Here is an 18,758-nt window from a genome sequence, read left to right as displayed (position 1 = left end):
GTACTTGGATGCAAAGGAAAGAGAGTAATGAATTCTGACTCAGGGAGGCTGAGAACACTTGGCTGGGTCTTGAAGAATGAGTAGATCAGGCAAAGGAGACAAAAGAGCATCCTGTGCAAAAGCAAAGATTCAGGAAGAGACTCTCGGAGAGTTTGGGGCAAGTTAAATTTACAGGTATGTTTGGAATCTAGAGTCCGGACGGGTGCAGAAGAAAAGCCAACAGTAAACTGTGGCTTAAATTATTTTAAAGGATGATCATATATCCACTCAAAGGCTCAAGAAAGCAGCACACTAGCATCAGGAGGCATTTATACCCTAATAGCATTCCTTCCTCCTCCCTCTTCACCAGCTGCTGAAGAGAAAAATCCAGCTATTAGTGCTGATGAATAAGATTCACTCACACCTGAACAAATAGTAAGCTGAGTACTTACACATTAGATATCAGTGCACATCACTCATGATTTAAAGGAACAGAACTCTCAGACATAGTGTCCTGTCCCTACCCCCATTCAGAATCCAAGTATTGTTCTCTATGGGCAAACCAAGGGGGAAGGTAAAAGGCTATTAGAAATTTTTGGCCACAGCGTGTAGTCCTGTCAGAGCAGATGCAAGAACTTCCTTCTCTTAATGCAAATCAATTACCTATTTCAAGTTTTAAAGTTTTAGTCAAACAATTAGGATTGAGGAAACTGTAGCATACATTCAATTTGCCTGTAGGCTACTCTCTGCTGTATGATCAAACAAGGAACAGGACCAGCAATCCCTGACAATGCCTGGATTTTTGCTGCCAGAACATTTACTGATACATTATTAGAGGAATCTCTGCTTTTGCAGACAGAACAACTGAGGCACTAGCTTGCATTTTATGTAATGCCTCTCTCTCTGGCGACTTAAGATGCTTCACCAGTTTTATCTTCTTTAATCCTCATTCAATCCCCATAAACGTCGTAGCTGGGAATAATGCTACATTTTACCGAAGGCAAAACTCAAGTACCAGAAAAGAAAAAGTCTGACGAATATAGGCCTAGAACCCAGCCACTAACGAGACACTGACAATACCTCTACATTACTCTAACAGGAACAGTGAGGCTGACAGAGCAGAGTGGGGTAAGAAGCCCGCAGGCAGGGATAGGAATGGAGTGTGACAGCAGAGTAGGGCCACATACAGGAGGCATCAAAAGCCTCTTAGTTCTTACAGATCCCAGAACTTCCAGGCAACTGAGATTCCCCACCATGGATTGTGGCAGGTCTAGCAATACGCCGCACTAATCGACAGTGATGACAAAAAAGGGCTCCATGCTCAGAAATGTTGGAGAAGCACTAGGTTAAATAGAACTAGCTCCTTTTCTGCAGGATTCCTCAGGACCTTTAATTACTAAGGTACACCGGCAACTCAACAAGCAAAAGAGATTACACAGCATTTCCAAAACTTATTTCACAGCCGGACTACCGCCCCCTCACAGTCCAGAAGAATATACTAACATCTACACCACTGCCTGACAGAACGGTAAAGTTCAATGACAGAATTTAAACCCAGACAGATGCATCATTAGGAGGTGAGATTATCGGCAGTGACTTAAACCCCACATTACCAATTAACCTTTATGTAAGAGAAACAAGGACGAACTCGTTACCTTTTGGTGGTCGTCTCTGTAGCACTCCTGCTGTACCATTTCTAAAAGGTTTAGAGCCAACTGCTGCCTAGAGGGTCCTTCTTCGTCCGGGGATATACAGTCTTTCAAGGCAGTAGAAGATAATATCTGCAGAACTGGCATCACTAACAGCAAGGAGGACTTTGGGATTTTCTGACCCTCAGCAGAAGAGAGAAGCTTCAGAGCTAGTTATCAAAACAACAATTTACAGTTTTTAAAATTAATACTACAGTCAAATAAAATGCTATTTTGTTTAAGAGTAATATGCAAAAAGTTTTCTTGCCCCTTTACAATTGGGTCAGACACATAACTAAGATGATAAACCTTATCCTTTTAGAAATAAAAAGAACGTAACAATTAACTCTTAGCTAAAATAAGCTGTTAATGTATATAATTGAAAACTTGATGATACTCTTAGAGATAATGCATATCATATGTCAAAAAGTAAAATCAACTCTTTTGAGGTCAATGTGAATTCCTTTAAAATTCAACTTTTGCCTTTAGGTCCTGTCAGATCCTCTGCCCTCAACAAACAGAACCAAGAGACCACAGAGCTCCTGATCTGTGGATAACAAGATCAACATGTGTGCTTCTCTTAAAAACCCAGCTGAGAATTGTATCGAGATGCAGAAGTAAACAAGGTGAAGCAGGGCTGTCCTTCAGCTGTAATTGCTAAGAAGCAAATCAGCAAAGTCTCAAAGTCCATAAGCAGCAAAACAATCTAACGCATTTTTATATTCTTGTTTTTAACATGGAAACTCAACTTACACATCAGAAACATACACACATGTACAATCACTTACTTACGTGTAGAGTCTCCCCTAGACTATGAACAGAATGATTAAAGAATAAATATACTTTCTTTTCAGTTACTGAATGAACGCTGATTTACTGAAAGCTGTTATTTGTAGGCTGCAGAGCAAGATTATTAATCAACTAACTTCCCCACTACACTAAAAAAATTCTATAAACCTTAAATCACGTCAGTGAATTACCAGTACTATTTTTTTTTTTTTTAATTTTTATTTTTTGGCCGTGCCACGCAGCATACGGGATCTTAGTTCCCTGACCAGGGATGGAAACTGCGCTCCCTGCAGTGGCAGCATGAAGTCTTAACCACTGGACCACCAGGGAAGTCCAATATTATATTTTAAATCACTTGGAAGTCAAACCTGAACATGGCATGAAATACAAACCCCTGCGGCTCTGACACTACTAATTTACATTTTTTGCCTAAATGTTAGTTTTAATCCATAATTGTCAGTTATTATGAAAATCCATTATCTTTAACAAAACATGAAATTCATATAATACAAACATTTCTATATTCCTTACTATGGATCTTCCAGGCATTTTTATAAATTGCTATTTACAATCAAGGCCAGTGTTAATAATTAAGAAGCATAACATTGTATCAGTGCTGTGCATTTTTAAAATTTGAAATAACAAATATTCTCTTGGTTATCCTATTTCTTTGAACACTCTTTCCCAATCTACTAAACAATAGTTATTCATTACTTTTCAACATGACACACTGGCTCAATAGTTTTCAATATGGTTTATTCAATCTATCTAAAGTAACTTCAAATCAGAGACACTGGTTTACAAAAGAAAAAGTCTTCTATCCAACAAATAATAAAAGTATTGGAGTGTTTGATCCTGTATCAGCCTATCATACATGAGCCACAATAAAGGACTATAGCTTCAGAATTAGGAATGTGGTTTCTCTGTGGCTTTGAAATGTTTTTTTTTTTTTTGGTCAAAAAACAAAATCCATTTGAATGAAATACCCAGAAAAGACACACTTAGAGACAGAAAGCACATTAGTGTTTGGGGGGCTGAGGGTGGGAACGAGGATTAACTGTAAATGGGCACAAGAAATTTGGCGGAGGGGGGTTGATGCAAATGTTCTAAAACTAGACTGTGGTGCTGGTTGCACAACTCTAAATTTACTTTAAAAAGCACGTTATTGTATACTTAAAAATGGTGAACTACACGTTAAATAAATTTACCTCAATAAAGCTGTTTTTAAAAAATAACAAAACTATGGCTGTCAGAAGTAACTGGACTGGAAAATTATACCTATAGGAGGATGTCGTGCGTACTGCTGTAAGGGAAAAAACGGCAAAAGCAGTTCAGAAAGGGCCTAGGGAGGAGGGTACAAAGAGCATAGGGCCAATAAGCAAAAGCAGGGTAGGAATCAAAGCCCTTAAAACAGCCAAGGGTCCCCTCCACGTGCTAAAGCCATTTCCAAGACAGACCGTAAGTGAAAGAGCAATTCACCCTCAAAATCATGATGAATTAAAATGCCCAGAAGAATGAGCTACACAATCGGTATTTACCTCAAGCACCTTCTAAAAATGAAAGTGGCAATGTATCAATATATCATGGCATCATACATATACATCATAATTTAGACAAGATCCTACATGACTACATGGATTATGGTGGCCCAACTAAAGCGAGGCAACGTTAATGTAAAAGCCGCATTTGAAAAGTGTGACTTGTTTGCCAATCTGCCAGACCTGGCACCTTGATTCTTTACCACATTATTCGTAAACAGAACTTCTTTTGCCTCCCTTTAGCCCCATTCCTCACTTTTCTTTAAGTCAATACTGGATAGTCAGAAGAATGTTATCTTTCATTTGTTCTAGGCAGGTTAATAGAATAATCATACATTAAGTATCATTCAATGTGGCACCAGTTTTGAATAGTACAGGTATACAGAGTTTTAAAAACAAATGCAAATGCTAAACACTTATTTTCCTTCAAGGGTTTTATGCTATTGATTCTGTTTGCTATACAAGTGTGAATAAGCTGGCATGCCCTTCAAAATATTTACCAATGTCACTGCCATATGATTTAGATCATAATGTCCTAACGAACAGCTGAGATACTTGGTAAATTATGGTATATGGAACCTTGCACAAAACACCTTTTTGGATAAGAAAAAGAAAGTTCTATTTGATAATGACTAAACAGAAAAATTTCAGAATGGACACTCAAAGTATATAGGACTTTTTTTCTACAGCACAGCAAGAAATGTAGTTCAAGTGACTCCTGCCAATACTTGTGTTATACTTAATGTTTTACTCTTGTGAGTGTATTTTTATTTACCTAGACTTAAGATTGGCTTCTGCTGACTTGCCGGAGTCTGTAGTAGTAGTAAAGCTATTCCAAGTATGACTGGTTCAACAGGAAAATCCTAAAAAAAAGTAAAGAGTTGAAGAAGTTTCCAGAGCCAAGGCTTTATAACATGTATCCAGGAAGAGTATATTTAACATGAAATATTATAAACCTATCGTACAAAATTATTTACAGTAAGCCTGCTGTATTAAAGGAAGAACTGTTGAAGGCCACAGCAGTCACATATAAATTCAAACTGTTATATCTGGCCAAAAAGCAATAAACTATAAACCAAATTAATTCAGAGGAAAAACTTGTAGTCTTCAAAACAGTCAGTCTTTGCAAACCACTGAACACTACCTGACATACTTAAGAATATTTCATTTCTGGAAAGTAGCTCAATTGTCTGCTTACCTAATACAGACATGATTCATCTATACAACTTACATAATAAATTATACTTAACAAATTTTAATAAATCTTGTTATTATAATAAAAGAAACAGTACCAGAGAAGCAGAGATTATTTTTAAATTACAGTAATTTATTAAGTATATTTAAATACAGCAAAGCAATAACGATAGAAACTTAAAGTCATTAATTTTACCAAGTAAAATGAAATGAAAAAGAAAAAAAGGATATGTACATTAACTTCTTATAAGTAAAATGCAAGTGGCATAAGATAGTACTTGAAGTTTCTAAATAAAGAAAATTATAACGTATTATGGAACTAAAGAAGAAAGGCCCAGCACACTTTGCTAAAATTATTTCATTCTGAAATTTACAGAAGTGCCTGCAGAGCAGAAATACCTATGAATCATGAGGACAGGCAAAAAATAAAAATTAAAAAAAACCACAAAAATTAAAAAAAGAAAATGTGAGGTAGAGTCATGTGTTAAACACTCAAGAGAAAACAACTTAGTCTGACACACTCAGAAGTTACAATTTTGGAAATACTATCAACTCTGGGACAAATTAATAAATGTATATCTACATCTTAGTTATACCATCTGAAAGTGAAATTAAACTGCAAAATCTTCTAATGTGCTCGTTTATGGACTTTTAACAACTAGCAAAAGAAGAAAATGTATGGATTTTTCTAATGGAATATATTCCAATTTGTGTCTTGGGGCCTATATGTGTTCACTGTTTTGAAATATAGTTGAGAATAATGAAGCAACTGTTATCTATTTAAGGACAACAAATGCATTTTGAAACCAATATATTTCCAGTATACACCATCACACCATTCTTTCCCATTTTGCTCAACTGCATTTAAATTTTGCATGTTCATTTAAAAAAAAAAAACCAACCAAATAAGCAAAACTCAGCAAGGTCATTTACATTTCAAATTTACTAGCTACCAAGAGACAAATCAAAGTATTACTTGTACTAATGATATCATTGGAAAGCCTTTTTCACACAGGCTATCACTGGAAGGGCCACAAAGTAGCTTCTCAGGGTTCTGAAATGCACTAGAAGCATTTTAAAGGAATGGAACTTAAAGGTATGAAGGCATAAATGAAAATGACGTCCTCTAGGAAGAGTGAGACTGGCCTGTTCAGAAAGGAGGGTGAAAGGAAAAGAACTAAGGAGCAAGACACCAAAAATAAGGAAAAGTAATGGTAAATGATTAAACTAGATGATCTTAAATTGCTTACAATTCTGAGAGGTTCAAGTTTTTTGTGTGATTGACTGATTTTTAATGAACACCTGAGAATGGCATCATTTAATGAGCTCTTTTAATAAAAGCCTGTGTTGGACATCTCGTGTGCTACTTCAAATACTACAGCTATTGCTGTAGTAACTCTTGCTTCCTGTCCCAGGCCACTGAGAGATCCAGAAGTACAGGGAAGTTAAAGCCCCACAGGCTTGACAAATGGGCAAAAGAAGCCCAGGGACAAACGCTTCCCCCTTTATTCTGGATCCTTCTGGCAGGTTCTGAGACATATTCCATAACACTTCTCAGCATATTCTGTGATATCGAGCAACTGATTGCTTATAGCAGTGGCCAACTTGATAATACTTGCATTGTCTCTCTCATCTTTAATATTTCACTCTTCTTGTCTCTCTCCCACCTGCTTCCTGAGATCACACCTGCAAATGAACTCCTGTTGCATAAACCTTTGCATTTGTGGAAACCCAGGTTCTGCTTTTGCCTTTAGGGAAACTTAGGGTCTACTTCTGGGGGAACCAAGGCTAACTCAGAGCCTATCTGAAGAAGTAAAGAAATGCCTTTATACTGGACCACAGATGTCACAGGAGTCTTAATGACAGCAAACCCTTGGAGTCCACCCTACATCAGAGGTACATCAGAGGTATCTGAAGCAGACACAACAAAGACGGCAGCCCAGCTCACACAATCCCCTGTCATGGCTTTTCTACCTACACTGTCCTCTGCTCAGAGTTGACTGATCCAAGCTGGGCCAATCAGATCATTCTTCCTAGGAATCTGACAACGTAAACTGAGATACACAGTGAAGAAAGGTGGGTGGGACTGAATCATCTGATAGCAATGTGTTAGGGAACAGGGGTCCCCAGCCTTACTAAAGCTGGGATGTATAGCACTCTTCACTTTGAGAGCTACCTAGTCTCCTCACAATCAATATCATTTTCTGTTAAGAGTACATATATTTCGGGACTTCCCTGGTGGCACAGTGGTTAAGAATCTGCCTGCCAGTGCAAGGGACATGGGTTCCATCCCTGGTCTGGGAAGATCCCACATGCCGTGGAGCAACTAAGCCTGTGCGCCACAACTACTGAGCCCACGTGCCACGACTACTGAAGCCTGCGCACCTAGAGCCCATGCTCCTCAACAAGAGAAGCCACTGCAATGAGAAGCCCGTGCACTGCAACGAAGTGTAGCCCCCACTCACCGCAACTAGAGAAAGCCCACGTGCAGCAACAAAGACCTAATGTAGCCAAAAAATAAAAAGTAAATAAATAAATAAATTTATAGAAAAAAATAGTACATATATTTTGCTTGAAATGGAAAGCACCTTAAGTTATCATTTAAATAAGGCTAAACATAGTTCAACTAAGACCAAATACTGAAACTAAAGTAGCCTAAGAAATACATCCATTTTCAGTGTGCAATGAAATAAATCCAATATAAAAGTAGAATAAGAACAAAGGGGAAAAGAAAAGTTAATGTAATATTTGAATTGAATATCTAGCTGATAAACTCAGTGATATAGGAATACAGGTATAGCCTCTAAATAAGATTGATTTATTCTACTTCATTTTGTTTCAAATTAAAGGGTATATAGACCTAAAGGATATATGTTTGCAAATTAATTTTCCTAGGCTTTTTTTTACACCTCAGAAACACTGGGACAGAGTTGGGAGACAGGAAATTTCATAACACAAGTATTTTAACAGTTCTACATATTTTTTACTTCCTTCTAAAACTGTTAAAATATTGGGCAGAAGGAAGACACAATATAAATATGACCTTCTCCCACAGACACCATTTCATTGCTCTAAATAAAAGTATTCTGTAATTCTACATTAAAATCAATAATATTTTTGGGACTTCCCTGGTGGCACAGTGGTTAAGAATCCGCCTGCCAATACAGGGGACATGGGTTCAATCCGTGGTCCAGGAAGATCTCACATGCTGCAGAGGAACTAAGCTCGTGCACCACAACTACTGAGTCTGTGCTCTAGATCCGGCGCACCACAGCTACTGAAGTCCACGCGCCTAGAGCCCGTGCTCCACAGCAAGAGAAGCCACCGCAATGAGAAGGCCTCACACCGCAACGAAGAGCAGCCCCCGCTCACCACAACTAGAGGAAGCCTTCACACAGCGACGAAGACCCAACACAGCCAAAAATAAAAATAAATAAAAATCAGTAATATTTTTAAAGTTGAACTCAAGAGCCAACTTAAAAAGATTCCTACTGGCCAAAAACAGGACAATTTGAATTTTAATATGGACATTATCTGTAAGAAATTGAATTGCATCAAATATGTTTAAATCTGTAAGTTCACACTACTTTTAGAAATTAGTAAGTAAAGGGAAAGAGTCAAGCATTTATCCGAAATTTTCTATATAAACTCTACCACTGGATAACCAAATAGTAGATGGAACCAAATATTTCTTTTAATAGAAGTATTCCAGCTAATAAATGAAGAAGAATAGATAGAATTAGACCATCATTTCTTTAACTCCTAATGAATTAATGGAACTAGGCATCGAGCATCAACAGCGACCAACATCATAAAAAGAAGAGCAACATATATTATGTGCTTCTTGATGAAAGAACACACCATTCCCTGTAGTCTTAGAAATGAAAAACAAAACAGAACAAAAACCTGAATCTGATCAAGCCTCTACAGCCAACTACCTGTTAACTGGGAAACATGTCAAAGTGAGCCACAAGGTTCAATCAGCAGATTTCAAGATGTACAAAACTCCATAGCTCACATAAGCCAGGTTTTTCCATATGTAAACAAACTGCCAATAAGAAAAGAGGTAGGGAAAGGAATGGAAGGAGACCATCTTTAGTGTAAAAGATACCTAAAAGATAGATCACACATGCACACACCAAAACTGTATTATGATATGTACAGATACACACATAGGCGGTAAAACTATAGAGAAACGTAAAGAAGCTACTACTATAGAAGTCAGGATAGTCAGGGGAGAAAGGAGGTTGTGATTAGGACTGGGCTCCTGGAAAACTTCTGGGGTGGCCAGAAAAGTTCTGTTTCTTGCTCTGTTTGATGCTTACAAGGATGTTTGCCTTACATGCAAAAAAAAAAAAAAAAAAAAATTTGAAAATTATTTGAGGGTACTAGTTTAAAATGCAGATGCTTGGGCCCCACACAGCCCTGCTAATTCAATACCTCTAGGGGTAGGCCCTAGGCATTTGCTTTTTTTTTTTTTTTTTTTTTAGAATCAATTTTATTTATTTTGGTTGTGTTGGGTCTTCATTGCTGCGCACGGACTTTCTCTAGTTGCAGCGAGCGGGGCCTACTCTTCGTTGCAGTGAGCAGACTTCTCATTGCGGTGGCTTCTCTTGTTGCGGAGCACGGGCTCTAGGCGTGCGGGCCTCAGTAGTTATGGCTCACGGGCTTAATTAGTCCGTGGCATGTGGGATCTTCCCAGACCAGGACTCAAACCGGTGTTCCCTGCATTGGCAGGAGGATTCTAAACCACTGCGCCACCAGGGAAGTCCTGCATTTTTAATAAAATCTGCCTAGTGATTTTTATGCACTCTAGTCTGAACAATTTGACTGGAATATAAACGTCACAGATCTTGTCTGTTTCACCTAACTGCTATAGCAAAGTGTCTGCCGTAAAAAACTGTCTACTACTCACATAAATCTACACAAACACAAAGGAACATTATGGGATTTACCTGTTAAGTACATTACATTTATGGTTAAGACAGGCAATTCCAAGTAATTTAACTATACAATATTATCTATATAATATTTTCTATATATTTTTGTATTATTAGTATAATAATATATATCAATATATTATCTATTATAGCTATATCTAATAGGTATAACTATATATAATAGATATAAACATCTGAATAGGAATGACATTATTATTTTATTATATTAATTATATAATTTATAACATATATTACCATATATTATGTGTTACTATATATTACTATTCTATCTAATAGATAATATGCATAATATTATAACACAAATTTTTAATATTGCTATATATATTACTATTATACTAGATAATATATACAATATTAACATAACACAAATATATCATTATATAATATTATATATAAAGTCCCAGCATCCATGTAACCATGCTAGTCACAAAACTACAAAAGATTTACTTGAGCCTTCCTTGGCTCCCACCTCCCACCAAAATCTACACTCACTTTCTCTGTTTCCTCAGTTACCATTCACTCCCTTATTCCAGTTTGGTTCCTATCACCATCACTCTGCTGAAACTGCTTCCTCTAATATGAACAATAAATTTCTACTTGCTGGATCCTAAGGGGACTTTCTATCCCGTACTTAAATCCTCTCCCCAGGACACTGTTGACCATTCCCCTTTTTGAGATATTCCTTCCCTTGATTTTCATGTCTGAGACAGATGACATGGGATGGAGTATCTCAAAAGGGGGAATGGTCATCTGTCTCTTCTGCTTGTTATACAATCCTTCTAGCTGTACTTTCTCAGACTTCTCTTTATCAGTACACTTCAAATATTAACAGCCCCTGGAATTCTATCCCAAGCCCTGTCATGAAGTCCACGGTTAAAACTTCCACCCCAAAGTAGAAATCTATTTACAAGTCTATACCTTTCGCCTAGGCTTCTATCCTGAATTCTAAAACCATATATCCATCTATGACACATGCATACCTCAAACCAAGCATATCTAAAACTAAATTTATCATCTTCCCTTCAGCATCAGCTACCATTTCTCAAGTGAAGGGCACCATCCAGTTGCCCGAAAGAGAAAGCTGAGACTCTACCGAGGACCTTCTCCTTGACCATGTAATCAACCACAAAGCCCTATTGATTTCACGTCCTATATTTCTCTTTTCCTGTTCTAATTTCCCTAATTAGCCCCTGCCATGGACTGAGATCCCCCCTACCAAAATACATACGTTGAAGCCCTAAGTGCCAATTGACTGTATTTGGGGTAAGGAAGTAATTAGTTAAATGAGATCATAAGGGTGGGGCCTTAAAACACAAGGATTAGTGTTCTTATAAGAAGAAACAATAGAGACCTCATTCTTGCTCTCTCTCCGCTTTGTGAGGACACAGTGAGAGAGCAGCCTTCTTCAAGCCAGGAAGAGAGAGAGCCCTTACTAGGAATCAAATTGGCCAGCACCCTCATCTTGGACTTCCTAGTCTTCAGAACTGTGAGAAATAAATTTCTGTTGTTTAAGCCACTCAGTCTGTGATATTTTGTTAAGGCAGCCCTAGCAGTCTAAGACATCCCTCCTCACTTCCTGCCCTATCAGTGTCGCTCTGCTCTAAACCCTCCTCCACTCTCCCACCAGAATGATCTTCCACACACAAAAATATGAGGGCACCTCTTTGCTGAAAGCTCTTCCGTAGCATGCCACTGCCTAGAAGATAAGATGTAAGCTCATTTGTGTGGTATGGAAGACCCTTCATGATAGGCCCAGCCTTATCTCTTACACCTTAATCCTTTGGCAACACTCAACACTTTTTTTCTGAACAAGCCATGCCTGCCTGCTCGCTCACGTTTCTGTGCCTGGGCACATGCTGTTCCAGCAGCTGGAATGCCTTCCCAGCCTCTGGTTTGTACCAAGCAAACTCCTACTCAGACTTCCTCAAATCTGAACTCATGCCCTACCTCCCTTAAGTTGTGCTCCCATTGTACTTTAAATATACCCCCATACAAGCAATTTACCTTATTGTACTACAATTATTTATTTGCATGTTTGTAAGCCCCTTGAGGTCACAGAATGGCCTTTTCATCTAAGTACAAGTGGCCCTTGAATAACACATGGGTTTGAACTGCACAGGTCCACTTGTACATGGATTTTTGTCGATAGATACGTACTACAGTACTACACAATCAGCGGTTGGTTGAATCAACGGATGCAGAACCCCAGAGAGGGAGAGCCGACTGTAAAGTTATATGAGGATTGGCACCCCTAATTCCTAAGTTGTTCAAGGGTCAACTGAATTCTTCTATAGGGTGTAGCATATAAGTGTTCAATACTTGTGTTCTACATGAATAAATGAAAAAATACCACAGTGGTAGACCCTTAACTGATGCTCCAAAGAGTATTTAATGATTCATTTTTATAATAAATGATAGTAGTACTATTGATGCATTACTAGTAATGATCTAATAGTATTAGATCAAAACACCTTTGATATGCAAGAAAGTAAGAGAGTACACCCACCCTGTTACTAAAAGACCTACTTAAGTGATAACTGACATTAAAACTTCTTACTATCCTTACCTCCTTCAGAAGTTCAACACTGTGTTCTAAAAGGTGAATTAAAGATGAGCATTCCCCAGTTATGTTTAAGCTGACTTCACAGACACACAGCAGCTGAAGGGTCATCTGGATAAGCTGAATTTTCCAGAAAACAGGATGACGCAAAAGGCTTAAATATACTTCTTCGATAAACAGCATCACTTCTGTTGTCTGTATCAAATCTCTTATCTGTTTGAGAAACAATCTTGTGATATTAAAATAATACACAAACCAAAGGATAATTTTAGCTTATACAAGAAGCTTTACCAATAAATTTTTTTTCCTCTAAACCTATAAAGACTAAAAAGGGATGAAGAAATTTATGTAACTCAGAGAGAGTTAAAACATACAACTCTGCTTTCTCCTTTTGTCACTAACCAAAACACAATTTGCTACTGTTTTTGTTACTGCTGGCTGGCACAAATTCTTTTCATTTATTTTTCTAACAACTCTGAGTGCAGATTTTTAAAGACAAATTACATGACAGTACCAACATGTTGAAGGAAATTAATTAAAGTTGGTTCTGAGTTCTCCAAATGGACTCTCTTTTCTATAATTTCAGCATAGCTACCTGGAAGAAAAGGGTTGGCGTGTTATTCTAATGCACTGCTAAGCCCTTCATCTGAACGAAATTTGCTCAGACAACCTTAACTGAGAGCATCATTTCCACACTTGGCAGATGTAGTGAAAGATGACATTCAAATGGTAGTGTCTTCTCAACTGGCTAATGTATTAGATAGGAAGGACTTGGGTGCTCTTGAAAATCCCAATTCAATTCAAACCCAGCTGTTCTGATCAAAATTCTGGAGTTAGTATTAAGGATATGGTCCTGCTCACAGACACACTGGCATTTCCCAGAGACTACAAACAATGAACCATCTGCTTCAATCAGGAGCCTTGTGTCTGTTAAATTCATCAAGAGGAAAGCCTACAGTTAACCAGCTGTACCTTTCACCAGTCGTTACCACCATAATAACCCAAAATGACTATATGTTATACACAGAGAGAGAAGTTAATTCCGAACAAACAAGAAGAAAAAAAACTATTAAAAGATCAAGGGGAGGAGACAGCAGAGAATACTTAAGTTATAAAAAATAAATGTGAACAGTTCAGCAGCTAAATTATTTCATTCTTTTGCAAATATACAATGGCAAAGGCAAAAGGCCACCAAGAAAAGAAAGGAATTTAAAACAAAGTAAAGCCCCATGTTTATTTGACAATATATTTCCTTGAGTGCATTTTTTTGTACATACTTGAAATTTTCCGTGATAAAAAAAATTTTTGAAAGACAACCTCAGCAACTTAGCATTAAAGGCTCTCTAATCTTTAACATTACCAAAATTCTTAACAAGAATACTTTGTAAGTAATGGCTTCTCTTTATGTAGAAATAGAACATGTGCAATGAATAATATGTGAGATGACAAGAGTCACAATTAAAAAGAACTACTGGGACCAAAGTCAACAGTGAAGTTCAAGGCAGGTTAAGTCCAGAAAAAGACAATTCCATAAATACAAAATGGAAGAACAATTGGAGTGAGAAGAAAAAGAAACAGGAGTTTCACTGACCATCATCTCATTGACCTATGGGTCAATAGGGTTGACAGCTATTTCTCAGGAAAAAAATTTTTAATTAACATGATGGTATTGAAATGCTCAGTATGGATCAGACCACATCTATACTACTCTATTCAGCTCTAAGAAGAACATTTCATAGTGACACATTCTCAACACCAATAAACCAGAGAATTCCTTGCAAATAACAGTGAAAACTCAAAACCATTTCATGTGGAGAAGTAAAGAAACTGATGAAGAAAAGAAAGGAGGGAGGGAGGGAGTAAAGGATGAAAGGGAAGAAAAGGAAGGAAGAGAGAACACAAGATAGGATGCAGATGGGCTTTTTAAAAAGCTTATTTTGCTTTGTTCTGAGAAGAAAGGGGACTAACGGGTAATCTTAGGAAAATACAGGTCAATTAGAAGTACTTGCTAAAAAAAATAATAATAAATGGTTGCCTTGCAAAATAGCATGCTTCCTATCACTAAAATATTTAATTAGTCGTGGGATGGTCGTCTCTCAGAGAGGATAAGAACTACTTATAATCTGTGGGAAAATGGATGACATTGCCACTAAGACCCCTCCCAACTCTCAAATTCTTCATTCCAATAAAGTTGATTTGTTAATATTAAATGTATTTATGTCACTAGTCCCATTAGTTCCAAATGATGGATCTCTTTTTTTCCTCACCTATCTTGACTATATTAACAAGCCACAGATTTCCAGAAATACTGCACAGAGCACACTGCTAGAAGTATTTAGGCTTGTCAATATAGGTTGATGACGATGAAGGCAAACATCTACCAAAGAGCACAAAACAGGGTAATGCAAGCATCGTATGGAAAAACTGTACGCTAGTTCAAGACATCCGCCTATACATTGCCTTATTGCCCACACAAAACAAAAGTTTTGGAAAAGCCACAGGAGAATTCACTTGAATTAACTTTTCTCTGCCTTGGTTACAGGAAAGCCTATTTATGAGCTGTAAAAGAGTCACTCTAGTGACTCCTTGCTAACACAAACTTAAAACAGGTCATCTGTGACCTCAAGTGATCACCTTGAAAAATAATCACAGATTCCCTCCATCAGCTAAGCAGCATGGTGTTCAGATTCTAGACAAACAACAAACCTAGATGGTGGGATGGGATACATGAATCACTACACTCAAATCACAGCAAGCTGGCAACTGGAATTTTTTAAAAATCTGTAGTTATAGAGACATTAGCTCAAATTTATCTCTCCCCTGAATTCCCTAAGCATTTTATCCATACCTCTGTATGGATAAAATACTTCATCCATCTACTTTGAATTGTAAGAATATATATACTTGTTTTAGCTCTCTTACTAGACTGTGGTCTTCCCAAGAGCAGGATTCATCAGGGTCACCACATATACTGTAAGGGGACTTGTGAAAATTGGAATCTAGTCAGCACTCAGCTGGTCAAGCCCTGCGTCCCTAGGGCTGCATCTGCCCAGAGAGATGCCTTTTTTCCAAACTTACACAAAGAGGACTTTTTTTTCCCTTATAACCCTCTCAGTCTCCAGCACAAGGAAAAACTCAATGCAAAATTATTTTCCCTGAGAAGTCTTTCTTATAGTTTTCATTCCTACTAATCCTAAAATGGACTATGTTGATTTATATTTCTGCGAATTTAGTTAACACTGTATATATTAAAGTGAAATCTAGATTTGTTTCCTTCATCATCTCCAAAACCCTGCAAGCATTTCTAGAGCTGTTTGCCAGATCACATGGGCTCTATTTTATGTACAACAATAACAATCACCATTTACTAATGCTGGTGCTATATTAGTGAAGGAGGAGGAAAGGCCTTACCTGCAAACATGGAACCATGTCGCAACACAGTTGTAGTATCTGTTGTTCCAATATTGATGGTTGTTCTTTGTCACAAAGAACCCGGGGGTGAAGTAAGACTTTGAGCAGAGCTAGTCGGAGTTTAGCATATTCTTGTAACTGGGATGGTTCACAATATACATACCATAGAAATGGTGCCATTATTTGGATACATGAAACTTCTGACCTGCAAGTAAGTCACGTAATGCATAAGCCAGTAACTGAGTTAAACAGAGTACCAAGCAAGTAAGTGTCAAACATCAACTTAGAGTTCATGACATATCATAAACTATGATACCACTGAGTGTATCTTTTTTTCATGACTCTTCTATTCCACCATGACCCACCTAAACCCATGCCAAACAGTTCTTTATACACTGGGGAGAATGACTCAACACCTGGAACCCACAAGCTTGATGCCCAGGACTAAGAGGGCCTCTACTTGCACACTAGAATAGCATCTACATCTCCAGGACCAGTCTTTGGTGAACATCAGAATCATCTGAGAACCTTTTTAGGATTATAGATGTTAGGATCCATTTTTCCAGGAGTATGCATGCATTTTTGGAAAAACTCGACAGGTGAGGTCCTATGTAAAACAAAGACACAGACATCCCAAGAAGATGATGATAACAGTTAACATTTACTTGTCAACTTGTTAGCACTCAGAGTGTGCAAGTTACTGCACTTTATGCCTTTAAACTCAACCAACCCTCACCACAACCCTATGAAATAAAAATATTATTATCCCATTATGCAGATACAGAAACTGAGGCAGAGAGAAGTAAAGTAATTTGTCAAGTCCCTCCTCTTAAGTTCTTCCCACTCAGAGGAGGAAGACTTTACAAATCTTTCGGATCTATTTAGATTACAATACATCCCAATAACTCCAAGTCCAAAGACACTAAAATGCCAGAATGACCTTTCAGATATAAAAATTGGATCATGTCATTAATCAGCTTGAAAAAATTTATGCTTAAGATAAAGTACTTAGCCCAATTCACAAACCCTTCATAATTTGGCCTCTTTCCAGTCTCATTTCTTGCTTTTCTCCACTTGCCACTGAACTACACTAAACTTCTTTCAGATCTCTAATCAAGCCATCTGGGCTTTCTTCTCACTGCTGTTCCATCTACCTATAATACTCTCCCCTTTCTCCCTAATTTCTATCATCCTCTGCCTAATTTCTATCATCTTTCAGTTCTCCCTTTAAAATGACTTCCTGAGGGCCTTCCCTGATACCTAGCCTTGGTCAGATCCCCGTTATGTGCTTGCACAGCATAATGACTTTATTGTCATTTTTTATTTAATATCTCCATCCCCTGACAGACTATAAGCCAATGAGGGCATGAACCATGGATTTCTGTTTAATGCTGTATCCCAAATAACTGTACACACTAGGCCCTCAAAGAAATGCTCAATCATTAAATTAATCGATTCATTTACACTAAGTTATAGAGTAGATTTACAATTAGCATGCATCGATTAAATATCACAATTTTAATATTTTTCATATTGATTATACATAAGTTATTACTAGATAAGATACAAAGATGAACCAGGCATTATCTATCCTTTAGAAGCATATAGTCTAACAGGGACAATCAGCTCTGTTTCTGGACTAGAGAATAGAAAGTGAAAACTGCTAAAAGAAAGGTATAAAGTGCAATATTTATTGGAGGAAATGGCATTTGAGTTATACTTGACAACATAATTTTATAATACTATACATCCCACAGCAATGTGATTTCAAAACACCGTTAATATTAATAAAAATTAAAAAGTTACCAAATTGATAAGATTTAATCTATTCATTCATTCATTTATTCGCTTGACAAAATTTCTGAGTTCCTACAGTATACCATTCACTCTTCTATGTGCTAGAAACCAAGCAAGAAACAAAAACAGATGAAATCCATGCTCTGATGGAGCTTACAATCCGGAGGGATTTTTTTTTTTCTCATGAGCACAAACACTTACACAATCCATAAAAAACAAAAAGACTTGTGAGTTCATAATTATGAAACATATGGCTTCATCACACCACCCGCTTTAGGAAACTAAAAAAAGTTTCATAGATTAAGCAAGTAGACAATGTATGTATGGGTTAGAATATGGAGCAGAAAAGAGATTTAAGAAACATTGTTCCTCCATCTCTCTCTAATAATGTACTCCCCAAAGAATAAATACTAGCCAGGTGTCAAAAACATCCGTGAATAGCTTATCAGTTTTCTCCTACTTTGAAATGCTGAAGGTGAAATGCAAGGTTCATACAAAGAAATATATTTCCAAGATGCTGTTAATATTTGACATCAGGAGCATAATGTTGAGCTTTCCTAGGACAATATACTTTTAAAAAATCTCTGTGGCTTAATCTGTCCTGATTTTAGATTTTGCATTTCCTATGTGGTATCTGATGATCTACTATCACTGCAGTGGGGTATGCAATTAACAGGGCTTAAGGAGAAAGGGAAATAATAAAACAGATAACCTGAAATCCCAAAGTGATTAAGAATGTTTAAAAATGCAACCAATTGTGCATGTATCTACACACAAGGCTTTCATATATGTTCACCAAGGATGGAGTAGCAGTGGGAAAAGACTTGGAATGAAAATCAAA

The 18,758-nt window shown here is 37.3% G+C and overlaps 1 protein-coding gene across 2 annotated transcripts in view; it reads right to left on the bottom strand.

Annotated features, from left to right (window-relative positions):
• FOCAD (focadhesin) overlaps positions 1 to 18,758 on the bottom strand; it is a 309,592-nt gene that overhangs the window by 211,106 nt on the left and 79,728 nt on the right. For both annotated transcript variants that reach the window (XM_082470462.1, XM_082470463.1), the window contains exons 7-10: positions 16,121 to 16,325; positions 12,716 to 12,922; positions 4,770 to 4,857; positions 1,635 to 1,837 (exon numbers count right to left, since the gene is read on the bottom strand). In XM_082470462.1, the coding sequence (XP_082326588.1) occupies positions 1,635 to 1,837; positions 4,770 to 4,857; positions 12,716 to 12,922; positions 16,121 to 16,325 (703 nt within the window). The remainder of the gene's footprint in view (positions 1 to 1,634; positions 1,838 to 4,769; positions 4,858 to 12,715; positions 12,923 to 16,120; positions 16,326 to 18,758) is intronic.

Source organism: Balaenoptera physalus (assembly GCF_965194825.1).
Source record: "Balaenoptera physalus genome assembly, chromosome: 7".
Lineage (NCBI taxonomy): Eukaryota > Metazoa > Chordata > Mammalia > Artiodactyla > Balaenopteridae > Balaenoptera > Balaenoptera physalus.
This window is presented reverse-complemented; position numbering and strand designations above follow the sequence as displayed.